The 16,833-nt window shown below is 42.6% G+C and overlaps 2 protein-coding genes across 11 annotated transcripts in view; both read left to right on the forward strand.

The window, feature by feature from the left end:
- hdac5 (histone deacetylase 5) overlaps positions 1–9,945 on the forward strand; it is an 85,689-nt gene extending 75,744 nt beyond the window's left edge. For 8 of the 10 annotated variants that reach the window (XM_021557972.2, XM_021557971.2, XM_021557967.2 and 5 more), the window contains 11 exons: positions 813–862; positions 1,085–1,192; positions 1,433–1,488; positions 1,716–1,803; positions 1,937–2,154; positions 2,320–2,438; positions 2,765–2,898; positions 3,047–3,131; positions 3,269–3,434; positions 3,650–3,852; positions 8,439–9,945. In XM_021557972.2, coding sequence (XP_021413647.1) covers positions 813–862; positions 1,085–1,192; positions 1,433–1,488; positions 1,716–1,803; positions 1,937–2,154; positions 2,320–2,438; positions 2,765–2,898; positions 3,047–3,131; positions 3,269–3,434; positions 3,650–3,689 — 1,064 coding nt within the window. In that variant the 3' untranslated portion in view covers positions 3,690–3,852; positions 8,439–9,945. The remainder of the gene's footprint in view (positions 1–812; positions 863–1,084; positions 1,193–1,432; positions 1,489–1,715; positions 1,804–1,936; positions 2,155–2,319; positions 2,439–2,764; positions 2,899–3,046; positions 3,132–3,268; positions 3,435–3,649; positions 3,853–8,438) is intronic. The other 2 variants (XM_036941129.1, XM_036941130.1) reach the window with 2 other exon arrangements.
- Positions 9,946–10,495: 550 nt separating this feature from the next.
- LOC110486402 (protein LSM12 homolog A) overlaps positions 10,496–16,833 on the forward strand; it is an 8,575-nt gene continuing 2,237 nt past the window's right edge. The window contains exons 1-3 of the mRNA XM_021557973.2: positions 10,496–10,702; positions 15,835–15,968; positions 16,537–16,646. Coding sequence (XP_021413648.1) covers positions 10,576–10,702; positions 15,835–15,968; positions 16,537–16,646 — 371 coding nt within the window. The 5' untranslated portion in view covers positions 10,496–10,575. The remainder of the gene's footprint in view (positions 10,703–15,834; positions 15,969–16,536; positions 16,647–16,833) is intronic.

Raw genomic sequence — 16,833 nt, forward strand, 5'->3', positions numbered from 1 at the left:
GAAACTTCCAGAAGGACAACCATCTCTGCAGCACGCCACATGTCCAATCAGCACTCTACCAATCAGACCTTTATGGTAGCGAGGCCAGACTGAAGCCACTCCTCAGTAAAAGGCACATGATGAAGGATGAATGGAGTGAAGTACAGAGAGATCATTTGATGAAAACCTGCTCAGGATCTCAGACTGGGGTGATGGTTCACCTTCCAACAGGACAACGACCCTAAGCACACCACCAAGATAACGCCGCAGTGACTTTGGGACAAGTCTCTGAATGTCCTTGAGTGGCCCAGCCAGAGCCCGAACTTGAACCCGATCGAACATCTCTGGAGAGACTTGACAATAGCTGTGCAGCGACGCTCCCCATCCAACCTGACAGAGCTTGTGAGGATCTGAAGAGAAGAATGGGAGAAACTCTCCAAATACAGGTGTGCCAAGCTTGTAGCGTCATACTCAAGGCTGTAATCGTTGACAAATGTGCTTCAACTAAGTACTAAGTAAAGGGTTTGAATACTTATGTAAACGTGATGTTTAAAAAATACAAAAAAAACATTTTAAATGTCATTATGGGGGTATTGTGTGTAGCTTGATAAAGGAAAAAAAATATGTTAATACATTTTAGAATTGGGCTTTAACAAAATGTTAAAGTCGGTGTCTGAATACTTTCCGACTGCACTGTATCCCGAGCATCTTGGGAAAAGAACTCCCTGCTTGGAAGGCTAAAAGGTGTGTGATAAAATGTTGAAATATAGCTAAATAGTGTTTAACTTGTTTAAACTACAACCTAATCTGTGTTCCCTGATTGGCTCCTTAAGGTCCAATCAGTCAGAAGATGTATGCTGTGTTGCCCTGTGGAGGCATTGGGGTGAGTGTTCCATCCATCCATTTATAATGGAGTTACATTTGCATTTTATTTAGAGGTAGAGATTCGATAATACAGTATCAGAAAGTCATGCAGTTTAATTGTAGGATATTCATTCAACATAAGCAGCACAAAGCTGAGCATTACATCACCTACAGCAGTGTCATCATGTTAGAAGAACAGTAGCAGGGTGGGGATGAGTGTGTTCTCTATTGCCCTCTGCAGGTGGACAGTGACACTGTGTGGAACGAGATGCACTCCTCGGGCGCTGTCAGAATGGCTGTTGGCTGCGTCATCGAGCTGGCTTTCAAAGTGGCCGCCGGGGAACTGAAGGTAACATTACCAGCCTCTCCGTTCCACTACTGTTTGATTGAAAGTTGTCAGGGGCAACCTTTCACCTTAATTTAAAACAAACAATATGTAATAATCATGTACTATATATACCCTGTGGGTTTGTTCATGGGTGGACACTGTACTACCCTGATCAATAAGCACTTAATTACTTGATTTTGATGATGGATAGGCCTACTCAACATTCTCACAAACTGTTTCTCTCTCTCCTCTCCGTTTCAGAACGGTTTTGCCGTGGTGCGTCCACCAGGCCATCACGCTGAGGAATCCACTGCCATGTGAGTACACCCAGGGAATCATGGGTAGAGCCAGGGCAGGGGAGTGGCTAGGGAGCTTCAAGGGAGTTGGTTTCAGTTCCATAGAGACGTGTCCTGTGCGATGGTTGATACAATAATTGGTACAAGCGTCTCTTTTGAGTAGCTACTGGGCAGTGCCCTTCAACAATCTCCCTGTTTCTGCTGATAAAAGAAAAATTGACATCTTTTGTGTCTGTCTTTGTCTGCAGGGGCTTCTGCTTCTTCAACTCCGTGGCCATCACAGCCAAGCTGCTACAGCAGAAACTAGGAGTGAGCAAGATCCTCATCGTGGACTGGGTGAGTGGGGTCGTATGTTGTTAGCGATGCCCTTTCTGTGCTAGTGTTGTCATGGTACCAAAATATATACCATACGTTATGTGATCAATGCAGGTCATGTATTATTATTCACATATCCATTCTCTGTGTCCAGGACATTCACCATGGTAACGGGACACAGCAGGCTTTTTACAACGACCCCAATGTACTTTACATTTCCATGCATCGCTACGACGATGGAAACTTCTTCCCCGGCAGTGGGGCTCCTGAAGAGGTGGGGGTTGGACCTGGTGTTGGCTTCAACACAAACATCGCTTGGACAGGGGGCGTAGAACCGCCCATGGGTGACGTGGAGTACCTGACTGCCTTCAGGTGAACAGACGGTTGTTGGTCATTAGCTGAACGAGCAGCAACATTGGCACTGATCTTTCATTCATATGAACAGGCTCTGCTTATTTAGCACGCTGCTTAGTTCTTGCAGATGGTCTGGAAACGTAAGAAAATAAAATGTCGTTCTCCATCTTGTCTGTTAAACAGGACGGTGGTGATGCCCATAGCCAACGAGTTCTCCCCTGACGTGGTCCTAGTGTCCGCTGGGTTTGATGCCGTGGAGGGCCACCAGTCCCCTCTGGGAGGATACAACGTCACTGCTAAATGTAAGTTGAACATTACTCCGTCTTTACGTGTCAGTTTTTCTGCCAAGCCTTTTCCATAGTTTGTGCTTTTATAGGAGGGTCCTCCAGCTAATTGTATATACACTACTACCCCCTGCTGGTAGAATAGTACTTAACCACTAGAAGAAAAGCCAGAGACTCCATAGGAATATTGAAGTACGTCAATTATTTCCTATCATAAGGGGTCTTTACTTCATAAACCTGCACAAAACTAAAATTCCCGTGCAGACCTCTCCTATTTACATAAATTCATGATTTACTCAGATCATACTCAGTACAGGGTCAGTACAGTGTTGAACCATCCTCAGGTTTCAGCCACCTCACCAAGCAGCTGATGAAGCTGGCAGGGGGACGTGTGGTCCTGGCGCTAGAAGGAGGTCACGACCTCACGGCCATCTGTGACGCCTCCGAGTCCTGCGTGGCGGCCCTGCTCGGCGATGAGGTATGACATCATCTGCTATAGGAGGGGAGAGTGGCGTGATGTCAATTACACTACATGTCATTTGGTAGAGATGGATGTAATTGTTCAGAGGAAATTCTTTGTCCCTCTACACTCTCTCTCGCACACTCTGTCTCACCCTCTCTGTCAGTTGGACCCCCTGCCACAGGTTGTCCTGCAACAGAAGCCCTGTCCAAAAGCTGCTGCCTCTCTGGAGAGGGTCATCGAGATACAGAGTGAGTTAGTTCGCTAAAATCAAAATTATCATTGTGTTTTTCCTGCACATATGCACTTAGTTGTGTTTGCGTCATGTGTATCACGTCACCCTTAACTGACACGACTCGCTCGCTCCCTTATCTTTCTCTCCCTGCAGGTAAACACTGGAGCTCTCTCCAAAGGTTGGCTCCCACGGTGGGCCAGTCCTTAATGGATGCCCAGCGGAGAGAGAAGGACGAGGCCGACACGGTCACCGCCATGGCATCGCTTACCGTGGATACTGAGCAGGCCGCCGCTTCCACCGTCTCCACGGAGACCAGCAGGTAAACACCTGCACCATTCACTCTTTTGGTGATTTTATGTGGTTTTGGAATTGCTGTTTTTAAGATATCAGATTAATTCACAAGGCCGTGGGCCTGAAGTTCCACTGAGACTCATCATATACGTTTTGCACAACCTTCTTTGGTAAGGGCTTTTATTTTGGCTTGACTAAGAGGCTAATGTCTGTCATGCCGTTTCCTATTTGGTGTACCTGCAGGTCTACAGAAGAGCCAATGGAAGAGGAGCCTGTCTTGTAGGAGGAAACGGGGAGTTGTCACGACAGCGCAACACCTTTATCTCCATGTCCTTCAGCACTAGCCTTCTCCTGTCATCCTCTCCTCTTTCCAGCTCTCGCCTCACCTCTTTCCATTTCCTGAGGAATGATGGACTTGTGCTAGCCTCCCTTTCCAACTCACTGAGGTGAGTTTGTTAAAGTGTGTGTGGGAGAGGAGAGGCGGGAACACACAGACCTAAAGAGGGCAGCGGCAGATATCCGTGATTGGTGGAAAAGCAGGAAGAAGCGGGACCTTTTGAGGAGCCTGTGTGTCTTGCTTTTTTCTTTGAATCTTTTTTTGTAAGCAGAAGGCAGTGGATCCAGGAGGGTACCTCGGCTATGAGGCCCGAGAAGCTTTGTACATTTCTTGTCATACTTTATACTTTTCAGGAACATTAGAACTGAAAAAGCCAACAAGCAGCAAAAATATTTCAACAGTCACAAATACACTCAAACACACCCGCATTATATTATACACACTAAGTTCCCAACAGCGGAACAACAATGGGGTTGTATCAATGAATAATGCTCTTCCTTTCAGAGCATGCGTACCTCTGTTCCTATTTTGTCTGTCGTTTGGTATTCTCATGCATCTATTCAATAATCTGTTCAAAGAAGCACACAAACATATGATATGTATATTTGTGTGTGTATATGTGTGTGTGTGTGTATGTGTATATATATATATATATATATATATATATAAATAACACACTGTATATTCCTTTCACTGTATCCGATATCAGCTGTGGTTATGGAGGTCGAGCTGTGGATCCTGCCAAGGGGGACTTACTGGCTGAAGGAGACAACATATCTCTCCAATACAGCCTCAGCTCCCTCTACTTTGTATGGGACAGAATGCATTTTGAGGTGGTTTTTACCATTCTACTTTGTTTGGACTATCAAAAAAGGACACATGCATACCCAGAATCAAATTTACCGTTTGGTGCAATGGAAGCCCATGGATTGGACGAGGAAGGATTTTGTGGAATAATGCTTAGATTATAAACTTTTGTCTCACGCTTGCTGCTGCGACTGGGAGACTTGTGGTGGTCATGAGACTGGAGAAAGACGTTTTTAGAAGAACTTGGTGCCTTTATATTAAATATCCCTGTTAACACCAACTACACCACCACTTAGCAGAACACAGGACAGAAAGACAAATCCACACACTTGTTACACTCATGTCTGTTTTGTATATTTGTTTGCTTGTTTGTTTCTTTCAAAATGCCTTAATTTCCTCCAGAGAATGCACCATTTTAGCTATCTCCGCAGAGATAGGAGTAGAATCCTATGTCCTCTCTCTTTCTGGGTTTGTGTAGTACTCTAGGTCAAAGGTCAGTGTGGCCTTAACAACTGAGTTTTTTTTGCGTCCTTTATCAATCCCGACCCGTACATATGCGGCTGACGGTATGATTGTGAGGAAATTTGAATGCTACAACGACCAACTTTCTTTGCTATGTCACTTCCTGTCACTTGTAAATACTGCATCCTGTTCTGCTCTGGCAAACCCCTCAACTTGAGACGGTTCAATACGAACTCATTGTTTTTCCAATTATTTAGAGGAAGGACTGAACTTGGTCACTTTTTTTTTTTGTAAACAAATGTTTTATTTTGTAAAAAATCAAATCTAAGATGTATACGAATAATGACAATAAGTGTTAATCAAATTTGGATATGAATATTACATTTGAAAAGAGTAAAAAAAAACAACAACAAAAAACATTTAATGTTAAAGCCACCTAAGCACACATCGCGTTAGATTTGCTATTAATGTTTTGTCCTTTTTTTCTAAGTGCCATTTGTTTTTTCCACACAAAAAAAAAAAGACAACAGAAATTGTGATGTGGATTGATCTCATTTGGCAAATAACCATGAGCAAGCACCACTTTAGATGTTTACACTGCAATACCCCAATCCCTCAACTGTTGCCCACTTGTCAGCTGTCATAAACCCTTTGTTTGACTTAGTGTCCAGGTGCTGTGTTATCTGGTCTCCGGTGTTGTCATCAATATTTATATTTCTCAATCAATGAAAAGTGTTTGCACTTGACACACATGATCAAACAAATTAAATACTAAGATGTCTTTGTCCCGCTGAAAAATATATTTTCCAATCTATCATTATGCTTGAGGAATTCATACAAATCAAGTATATCTACTAGAGAATGGTAACCGACACCTCAAAGACATGCTCCGGAACTTTGGCGACTACTAAGTCTTTTTTTAAACCTCCGGCTTTGGGCTGGATGTGTCAATGTGTAGTTCATGCATGCATAATCTATGAGCAGAATTACTGTCTTACCTCAATTAGCTACGCAATCCCTAGTTTAAAAGCCACTTTTTGGGGGGGTGCTGTGCTGCGGGAAATGTCTTTATTTTCCCCCACTTGGGCCAGCTCCCTAGCAATTTGAGTAAAACCAATGAGCTTCTGCCCCTCGTCAGCTAGCGAAATGTACATGGTACACCTACAGCAGAGAAAGAGAGATCAATGACATGGTGCACATATCTGCACATATGTGACGTAATACACAATTGTTGGGGGACACTTTTTTTGCTCGTTGGCACAACTTTCAGAACTACCGGTTAAAAAGTATCCAAAAGTACCGGAGAATCTCTTTTTAACCAGCATACTCTCAGGAGATAATGTGTGGTGCAGAGCTTGTCTACATTGATCATTTTGTTTTATTTCAAACAATGTAACATAACACTGACCAAGTCTTCTGCATCTGTCCTCTTTATTGAGGTAAACTATCATTAAGGAATAGGTTATTTTTAGTTTTTCCCTGTAATGATATATTTAATTCTCTACCTGTCCACTCACCATCGTAAGGTACTTTTGTCCCTTTGTCACAACTGTATATTGAACTTATCTAAATACTGTAATAACTATACAGTGGCGACGTTTTCATGAACGTTAAATGGGTGTCAACGCCTAACTCTCTCACTAGTTACCCTTTTTCATATGAAACACAAAGGGCTAGCCTAGTTCAATACAAAATGTACGTTTTATTAGAGGTTTTCAGCCCTGTCATTTGAAGTCTATGACTCCATGTCCATCTCAAGTAGATCAAGCGTTATGCTCCAATCCCAAATGAATGGGAAAGTTGGACACTGGCACTGTCTAAAATGTTGAAATCAGATAATCTTTCCCATTTTTATTTGGGATTCAAGCATACAGTGCTATCGGGAAGTATTCAGGCCCCTTGATTTTTTTTTTGTTATGTTACAGCCTTCTAAAAATGTATTTTAAAAAACAAATTCCCACCAATCTACACACAATACCACGTAATGACCAAGCAAAAACTTGTCTTTTTAGAATTTTTGCAAATGTATCTCAAATAAAAAAACAGCAGCACCTTATTTACACAAGTATTCAGACCTTTTGCTATGAGACTTGAAATTGAGCCTGTTTCCATTGATCATCCTTGATGTTTCTACAACTTGATTGGAGTCCATCTGTGGTAAATTCAATTGATTGGACATGATTTGGAAAGGCACACTTCTGTCTATATAAGGTCCCACAGTTGACAGTGTATGTCGGAGCAAACACCAAGCCATGAGGTCGAAGGAATTGTCCATAGAGCTCTGAGACCGGATTGTGTCGATGCACAGATCTGGGGAAGGGTACCAAAAACATTCAGCATTGAAGGTCCCCAAGAACACAGTGGCCTGCATCATTCTTAAGTGGAATAAGTTTGGAAACACCAAGACTCTTTCTAGAGCTTGCCGCACAGCCAGACTGAGCAATTGGGGGAGAGGGGCCGTGGTCAGGGAGGTGACCAAGAAACCGATGGTTCCTCTGTGGAGATGGGAGAACCTTCCAGAAGGACAACCATATCTGCAGCACTCCACCAATCAGGCCTGGTAGTGGTCAGATGGAAGCCACTCCTCAGTAAAAGGCAAATGACAGCCCGCTTGGAGTTTGCCAAAAGGCACCTAAAGACTCTCAGACCATGAGAAACAAGATTCTCTGGTCTGATGAAACCAAGATTGAACTATTTGGCCTGAATGCCAAGCATCATGTCTGGAGGAAACCTGGCAACATCCCTACGGTGAAGCGTGATGGTGGCAGCATCATGCTATGGGGATGTTTTTTAGTGGCAGGGACTGGGAGACTAGTCGGGATCGAGGGAAAGATGAACAGAACAAAGTACAGAGATCCTTGATGAAAACCTGCTCCAGAGTGCACTGGACGTCAGGCTGGGGTGAAGGTTCACCTTCCAAGCACACAGCCAAGACAATGCAGGAGGGGCTTCGGGACAAGTCCATGAATGTCCTTGAGTGGCCCAGCCAGAGCCTGGATTTGAACCCGATCGAACATCTGGAGAGACCTTAAAATAGCTGTGCAGCGACGCTCCCCATCCAACCTGTCAGAGCTTGAGGCTCTGCCGAGAAGAATGGGAGAAACTCCCCAAATACAGGTGTGCCAAGCTTGTACCGTCATACCCAATAATACTCAAGACTGTAATTGCTGCCAAAGTTGCTTCAATAAAGTACTGAGTAAAGGGACTGAATACTTATGTAAATGTGATTTATGTTTTTTTTTTTTTTTTTTTAAATGTATAATCTAAGAATCTGTTTTTGCTTTGTCATTATGGGGTATTGTGTGTAGATTGAGGGGGGGGGGGGGGGGACGGGACTCTATTTAATCAATTTTATAATAAGGCTGTAACGTAACATAATATGGAAAAGGTGACGCCGTCTAATTACTTTCCAAATGCACGTTACAGCTGGAGCTACTTAACCAATGGAGTGGGACTTGGAATCATGTTGACATTGGCGCACCTTCGAGGTCTGAAACTTTGAATGGTGAGTGAACTACCCCTTTAACGTCATAGCTCCTGTTGTCATACCGACCATGGTTTGCTCTTTGTGTTGTTCTCCAGTGGTACTACTTCCCAGACGGAGCACATGTGACCTGATGTCACAGAAAAAACAGGCATTCGCCATTTGAACGAACTCCAATCACGGTGTTGTCACAATCATGTCACCAGGGTAGGAATTGAAACACTCTACACTTGCAAAATTGTTGGTGGATGCCACTGTACTCACATATGTAATGTACACAGTAGTTCCTACTTCCTTTTACATGTGGCTATGTTGTGGGGGGTGCTTGCAGTACATGTGACTACTGTGACCTTGTTTTATGTTTTGATGTAGATCATTGACCATTTGAGATTTGGTGCATAGTTTTGTACCTCCACCTTGTATGGCATATAGAAGGGTTATTGGGCTGTCCTGTGGGTGAGATGGCATGACAGAATTACCCTTTTTCTTTAATTGAACTGATGTGTGTTTTGGAGGTCAGAGCTTTTTTCCTGTGGGTATATTGGAGGGGCAGCAAAAAAAACAACACTCAAATCAAGAAAGTCTACTCTGAATAAAGGAATGTTTTTGTGTGTTGCCTTAGACAAAACAACTACTACAAGTGGCAACCATGCAAATATGTTCTGTCTAAACAGATACTGGAAGACATCCAAGTTTGTAAATTATATCGACTTATCCACCATTGAAGATAGCTTTATTGTTGCTGCCACACTATTTTGCTATTCAGTAAATAATGTATATTTATTGATATTTCATACGTTGTGTATATGTAGTGACCTATGATCGTCAAGGTTCAAAGAGTAATTGTATATTTTTTGACTTTGGAAAGAGAAGTGTGTCTCTTACATTGTCCTTCCACTGCGCTGGTGTTTCAATCTCCACTTTCTGTGGTTGGATGTTTGAATATGTGACCGTCTTTTACCTTATATTTTAAATATATTCTTTCTCTCTTCTGGTCATAACTAATGCAGACGTTTTGAATTGATCAAAGCACATTCCTTAATTTCATGTGTTCTTTCAAATGCTTTCCTGTTGCGACAATACAAATGTGTTTATACTAATTGCTACTCACGTGTATAAGTGCATATATGTGTACACATGTGCAATACACGCTATTTGAACAATCTATTACTGTGACTATTATGGATGAAAATCGCTGTCCCCAAGAATTTTTTTCATGAGTTGCATTGTGCACAACGCCACCTTGTGGGTTAGCAAGGATCTTAAAGGGAATGTTGAGTCTGATTACTGTTTTATTTCAGGTTTTGTGTAAATTTTAAAGCCCTTTTTTATTACTCATTGTAATGTTGTGACATCCTATTTGAGTAAATATTTTTTAAAGTGGGCCTGTTAATTGTCTGAAACTCAATAAAGCGATTCACTGCTCCAATACAAAGAGGAGTAAAAATATTTAATTTACAGTGTCGGTTGTGGGATGGTTGGGGGCTGCAGGGAAAGTGCCCAGTCGGTAATCGGGCTTGTAACAGGCAAGTCAAAAGCATATCTTTAGGACTGTCCACTCCACATACCAATTTATGGTGGAAATTAAGATGAATGTGAAATGCCAACTGCTTGGATGTTTTACTCTTGTGCTAGTGATGAGGGATGTGTATGGTCAAAGCAACACTCAAATTCAGTCTCCAAAAAGTGTGAGTGAATTAACGAAATGTTTTTATGCAATATTGCAACATCTTACAATTGCCGCCGTTCATGAGCTAGTAGTCGGACTTGTTAACTGGTTGCAGTTATACACGTGCCGGGTTCAACCAGTTAGCAAGTCTGACATTAATTTATTTGACAAGGATAAAATGTATGACATTAATTGTGGCGAGAAGGACTTCTAATAAAATATTACGAGATCTGGACAATTAAAAGTCCAGATCAGTTCAACTCTGATCACACTTCCATGGGCGGTCCAATTCTTCACCTCATGACTGATTAATGATCTATGACACGTCCATCAACATTCCCTATCGATAGTCAGTGACGCCACGGCGTATATTTACGTAAATCTGGCGCTCCAGTTTCCTGGCGGAGAAGATGGCGGCTCCTGGACCGGGGGAGTATTTCAGTGTCGGCAGCCATGTCTCCTGCCTCACCTGCTTGGGGCAGCAATTGCAAGGAGAGGTCGTTGCCTTTGACTATCAGTCCAAGATGTTGACTTTGAGTATCCTTTTTACAATTTTCCGTTGTCACTAAATCGGTGGTCTTCCAGGCTGCAAGGGGCCTGGGGGTAACGGGTCGCTCATGCCAAATTGAGATCCGCGCAAGCGTAGTCAAGAGACTAGGGAGCTTACTAGCTTACTCTTGATCAAAACGTAGCTAACCACACGATTTAATACTGTTCCGTTCAGTTACTTTAAACCTTGTTACTCTCTATTTCATGTCAGGTATGGTAAGTTTAGAATCTGTATGATCTTGAGTTAATGTTTGTTGTTAGCCAGCTAGCTATCGAAGTTGGCATGGTATTGTGCCATAATGCTAGCTAACTTGCTAACACAAGCTATTGTGGTCAGCGATAGCACAGTCAGTCCTTGTATGGATCACTATCTGGCAGCTCCAAGGGGCGTTATGCCTGGCAAATTCTTAGTAACAGTTAGCATGCAGCTAGAAAAAGAGCTAACTAGCAGATCACGCTTAGAATTGTCTTATGCTCTAAAACAATGGTTATTTAAAGAACATTATTGATGGCTAGTCATGTAATGATGTAGCTAGCTACCCACCCCAAGTTAGCTTACATTGTCGAAACTGACACGCAAGGATTCACCGGTGACAGTTTAGAGAGGAGTGACTGTCCAGTTATTGGGTTAACTACTCAAGCTAACGTTAGCTAGTAGTGAGGTAGTAACTGCCTACCCAAGTACCTTGACCCATGTAAAGTGTTTTGTAGCGGACTTGGGGAAATACATTAACGTTAGCTATATGCATGTTCATAGCTGTAGCTATATTGGAAGATGTGAAATATGTTATGTGAATGTGCAGACTTGTATTTTATAACCTTTAAAATATATGTATGTATGTGTATATGTATGTATGTATGTATGTATGTATGTATATATGTCACCTTTTATTTCATTTAAGTTCTCATTTACAACTGCGACCTGGCCAAGATAAAGCAAAGCAGTATGACACAGAGTTACACATGGAATAAACAAATGTACAGTCAGTAACACAATAGAAAAAAAAGTATATATACAGTGGGCAAATTGCGTGAGGTAAGGCAATAAATAGGTCATAGTGGCGAAGTAATTACAATTTAGCAAATTAACACTGGAGTGATAGATGTGTAGATGATGTAGAAGTACTGGTGTGTAAAAGAGCAGAAAAGTAAATAAAAACATGGGGATGAGGTAGGTAGATTGGCTGGGCTATTTACAGATGGGCTGTGTACAGCTGCAGTGATTGGTTAGCTGCTCATAAAGCTGATGTTTAAAGTTAGTGAGGGAGAGAAGTCTCCAACTTCAGCTATTTTTGCAATTTGTTCCAGTCATTGGCAGCAGAGAACTGGATGGAAAGGCGGCCAAACAGGTGTTGGCTTTGGGGATGACCAGTGAGATATACCTGCTGGAGCGTGTGCTACGGGTGGGTGCTGCTATGGTGACCAGTGAGCTGAGGTAAGGCTGGGCTTTACCTAGCAAAGACTTATCGATGACCTGGAGCCAGTGGGTCTGGCGACGAATATGTAGCAAGGGCCAGCCGACGAGAGCATACAGGTCGCAGTGTTGTGGGTGGTATATGGGGCTTTGCTGACAAAATGGATGGCACTGTGATCGACTGCATCCAATTTTTTGAGTAGAGTGTTGGAGGCTATTTTATAAATTACATCGCCGAAGTCAAGGATCGGTAGGATGGTCAGTTTTACGAGGCTATATTTTGGCAGCATGAGTGAAGGATGCTTTGTTGCAAAATAGGAAGCCACTTTTAGATTTAATTTTGGATTGGAGATTCTTAATGTGAGTCTGGAAAGAGAGTTTACAGTCTAGCCAGACACCTAGGTATTTGTAGTTGTCGACATATTCTAAGTCGGAACCATCCAGAGTAGTGATGCTGGACAGGCGGGCAGTGATTGGTTGAAGAGCATGCATTTAGTTTTACTTCCTTACGGAAGAAGAGTTGTATGGCATTGAAGGTCGTCTGGAGGTTTGTTAACCTCTCTGGGATATGTGGGACAGTAGCATCCCACTTGGCCAAAAGCCAGAGAAAATGCAGAGTGCCAAATTCAAATAAATTCTTATAAAAATCAAACTTTCATGAAATCACACGTAAGATACCAAATTAAAGCTACACGGGTTGTGAATCCAGCCAACATGGCAAATTTCAAAAAGGCTTTTCGGCGAAAGCAAACGATGCTATTATCTGAGGATAGCACCTCCATAAACAAAAGGGAGAAAACATATTTCAACCCTGCAGGCGCGACACAACACGCAGAAATAAAAATATAAATCATGCCTTTGACGAGCTTCTTCTGTTGGCACTCAAACATCACAAATGGTCCTTTTTGTTCGATTAATTCCGTCCATATATATCCAAAATGTCAATTTATTTGGTGCGTTTGAGCCAGAAAAACACCGGTTCCAACTTGCCCAAAAGTTACCTGTAAACTTTGCCAAAACATTTCATACAACTATAGGTATTTTTTAAAGTAAATAATTGATCAAATTGAAGACGGGATGATCTGTGTTCAATACAGGAAGAAAACAAACTGAAGCATGCTTTCTGGTCATGCGCCTCTATCAAACAGTACACAAGAAGTGACCCCTTCAAGATGGCCGTACTTCATTACACAAAGGAATAACCTCAACCAATTTAACTGCAAGCAAGTCCCTTAGAAATCTGGATTCCCAATGAACCCATTGAAAAGAGTGACCTAAAACAACAAAAAAATCTGAATGGTTTGTCCTCTGGGTTTCGCCTGCTACATAAGTTCTGTTATGCTCAGACATGATTCAAACAGTTTTAGAGACTTCAGTGTTTTCTATCCAAATCTACTAATAATATTCATATCTTATCTTCTGGGGATGAGTAGCAGGCAGTTGAATTTGGGCATGCTTTTCATCCAAAATTCCAAATGCTGCCCCCTATCCTAGAGAAGTTAAGTGTCCAAAGAAGGGCCAGAAGTACACAGAATGGTGTCGTCTGCGTAGAGGTGGATCAAAGAATCACCAGCAGCAAGAGCGACGACATTGATGTATACAGAGAAGAGAGTCGGCCTGAGAATTGAACCCTGTAGCACCCCCATAGACTGCCAGAGGTCCGGACAACAGGCCCTCCGATTTTACACACTGAACTCTATATGAGAAGTAGTTGGTGAACCTGGCGAGGCAGTCATTTGAGAAACCAAGGCTGTTGAGTCTGCCGATAATAATGTGGTGATTGACAGAGTTGAAAGCCTTGGCCAGGTCGATGAAGACTGCTGCACAGTACTGTCTTTTATCAATGGCGGTTATATCGTTTAATACCTTGAGCGTGGCTGAGGTGCACCTGTGACCAGCTAAATTCCTTTTCAGGCCTGCACGGAGCACTGCTTAGAGAAATAGACAGTCATGAAAAGTGCTGCAGAACTCTAAGCCATTTGATTTGGACTATTTGCTCACACAGACATACATTGCAGAGCACTAAAATTCTGTTTGCCTGGTTGTGCGGGCCAATCTTTCACCTCTGCCTGGTATAGGACAGAAAGGCCCAGAGTCAGACAACTCTGTGGTAGTGGAACAACTGCAGCCACAGTCAGGGGAAAGAATGTGATTTATGTGTCTGTCAGTCAGCTGTTATCACACTGCATCAGCATTGTGGATTTCAACAGTGTGCATTCCATACCTTCACGTTCCGGTGGATGTCAAACAGGTCTCCATTACCTGGCTGGAAGGTAGTACTGCCTCATAATCCTCAGACTTTCCTCATTTGATCTTATTAAATTAGAGGTATTTTATCAGTGTCAGTTGATGACTAGCCTGGTGTACAGATCTACAATGTTACGGTTGTTAAATCTAGTCTACTTTTTTTGTGGATGTTGAGGTGCATAGAGGGTGTTTTGCCAAGGCCCAGGTCAAAGGGGACAAGTCACTCTTCAAGATGTGTATCATGTAGGCCTATTCTCTTGATATATTTTGCTTATGGAAGCACAGGTTTGAGGGTGTTTTCGGGATATCAGTTGAAGGGAAAGTTCTGTGCTTCCTTCTGTTGCATGAGGTCACAGACTGATTGTGTGAATTGTCTGTCACCAGACGATAAACCGTGTCTCAAGGGCAGTGAGCAGGCTGCTACTAGATAGTATCCTTTGAGCTTTCTTAACACAGTTGGGTGTTCGTGAAGGCTACTCTTGGCAGTTGTGCTTTGTATGCCAATTTTGTATCCGTCTAGTAGGCTATTTGCCATCTTTCGCTCCACAGTATTTCTGATATCCACATGATGAATTGTGGCTCATTTGTACCCAACCTCCTCCCTTACAAACAATGGATTGGACTCTTTGTCCCCTCACTTAAGTTAGTGGAGTTGAAAGGGGACCTGCTGGTGGAGTGCATACACCTCATGCTGTCTTCAAATCAAATGTTGTATTTGTCACATGCTTCGTAAACTGGTGTAGACTAACTGTGAAATGCTTGCTTCTTAACATCTCCTTTGAGAAGTTCTGAGTGGGCTATTCATTTTGTTTAGTTGCTGGTGGTTTGTTTGACTGCTAAGTCCTAAGCTTAGCCTATGTTTAGGACCTCTGTTCTGGGTTGTAACCGTCTGCATGGTTTCTTGGGCAAGAGGCTGTTCCTGGAGTGCCGTGGTGAACCCTGGACATGTTTCCTAGGTTATGGGGAAGCATGATCCCAGGATGTTCTGTTGTGAGGAGGCTGTTGAACTTGAATGGCAGAATAGAGGGGGTGGGAGGGGGGTGAAAAAGAGGAAGATGTTCCATCAGGGGATCTCCAGCACCTGGCGAAGTTGGATTGGTGCTGTGCTTTGATTTTGTGTTCTACTAGAGCAGCATATGTTGTGCTCACTTATTAGGCCTATTTGGTCAGCGGTTCACTATTGAGCGACTAAATTGCACTATTGTGACTAGCTGCAGTATTCCATTTAGAATGTGTGTTCTGACTTCTCCCTAAGCTCAATAACATAATGTTGGTGATTTACCTCAGGTCTGGCATAGCCTAATGTTTTGTGGAAGAAGTGATTCCAGCTGATCCATTGTTTCCCTCACATACATACAAGTCCTGCATGTATATTTAGTCTAATGCTAACTGCTGCTAATTTGACCTCCATTCTGAATGTGTGGTACAGCCTATTTGCCTTGACCCACTGACCTTTCAGAATGCGCCCCCTCCAGTGGAAAGGCAAACGTCAGCGACGTGGTTCTGATTAACTTAGCCTACGTGTCTGAGGTGGACATCATTAATGACCGCACTGAAACTCCTCCTCCACTAGCATCTCTGAATGTCAGCAAGGTAAGACCAGCCAATCACCACTCCTCACACCCTCCTTGACACCTTCTCATACCAAGAAGTGACGAATCATCAGACATCTGGTAATTTTGTCATTAGCTTTAGCAATACGTCCTGCACTAAGTCCTGCACTAACTCACTTGATTCAGCTAATTGTGGTTCAGTCAGACTAAAGACTCATTTGTTTTGTCCCAACACAGAGTCAACGAATTGTATAATTTTGGGTGCTTTCACATGTTGATTGGAACCATATGGTTAACCTGAATGAATTGTTTGCATATTTAAAAAATGAATGGCAATTGTCTTGCCCCAAAAAATCCTGAAATGTTCCATCACCATATCATTCAACGTTGGTCGGCATCAAACAAAACCCACCTGTTCCACATTTGACTAAAATTATCAGTGAGCAGTTTCTAATTATTTGTATTGCTAACGGACGGAAATTCCTTAGTTCCTTTCCATGCCAAACACAACTTTTTCCTTTTACATAACTTAACTTCCAAGGGCTTTTGGGGTTCTCCGTTGTAAACAGCTCTAACGTTTTGGTTCTCCTTTTCCAACACGCCTGCAGCTTGCCAACAGAGCACGGTCGGAAAAGGAAGACAAGTTATCCCAAGCATATGCAATTAGTGCTGGAGTCTCTGTGGAGGGCCAACAGCTATTCCAGACTATACATAAAACGTGAGTATCGTCTCCTGTCTCTAATACTGTGGCTCTGCTGCCTCCATCTATAGAAACATCCCGTTATTTACTTACTATGACTGTCCCCAGTGGCCAGGAAAGGCTGTTTTAAAGAAAATGTGCTACCTAATGCATTTAAATAGTCTCGTTGGATGTATAAATTACCTTCACTGATTAATTGACCAGT

This window comes from Oncorhynchus mykiss, chromosome 13, assembly GCF_013265735.2.
Source record: "Oncorhynchus mykiss isolate Arlee chromosome 13, USDA_OmykA_1.1, whole genome shotgun sequence".
In the NCBI taxonomy this organism is placed as follows: domain Eukaryota; kingdom Metazoa; phylum Chordata; class Actinopteri; order Salmoniformes; family Salmonidae; genus Oncorhynchus; species Oncorhynchus mykiss.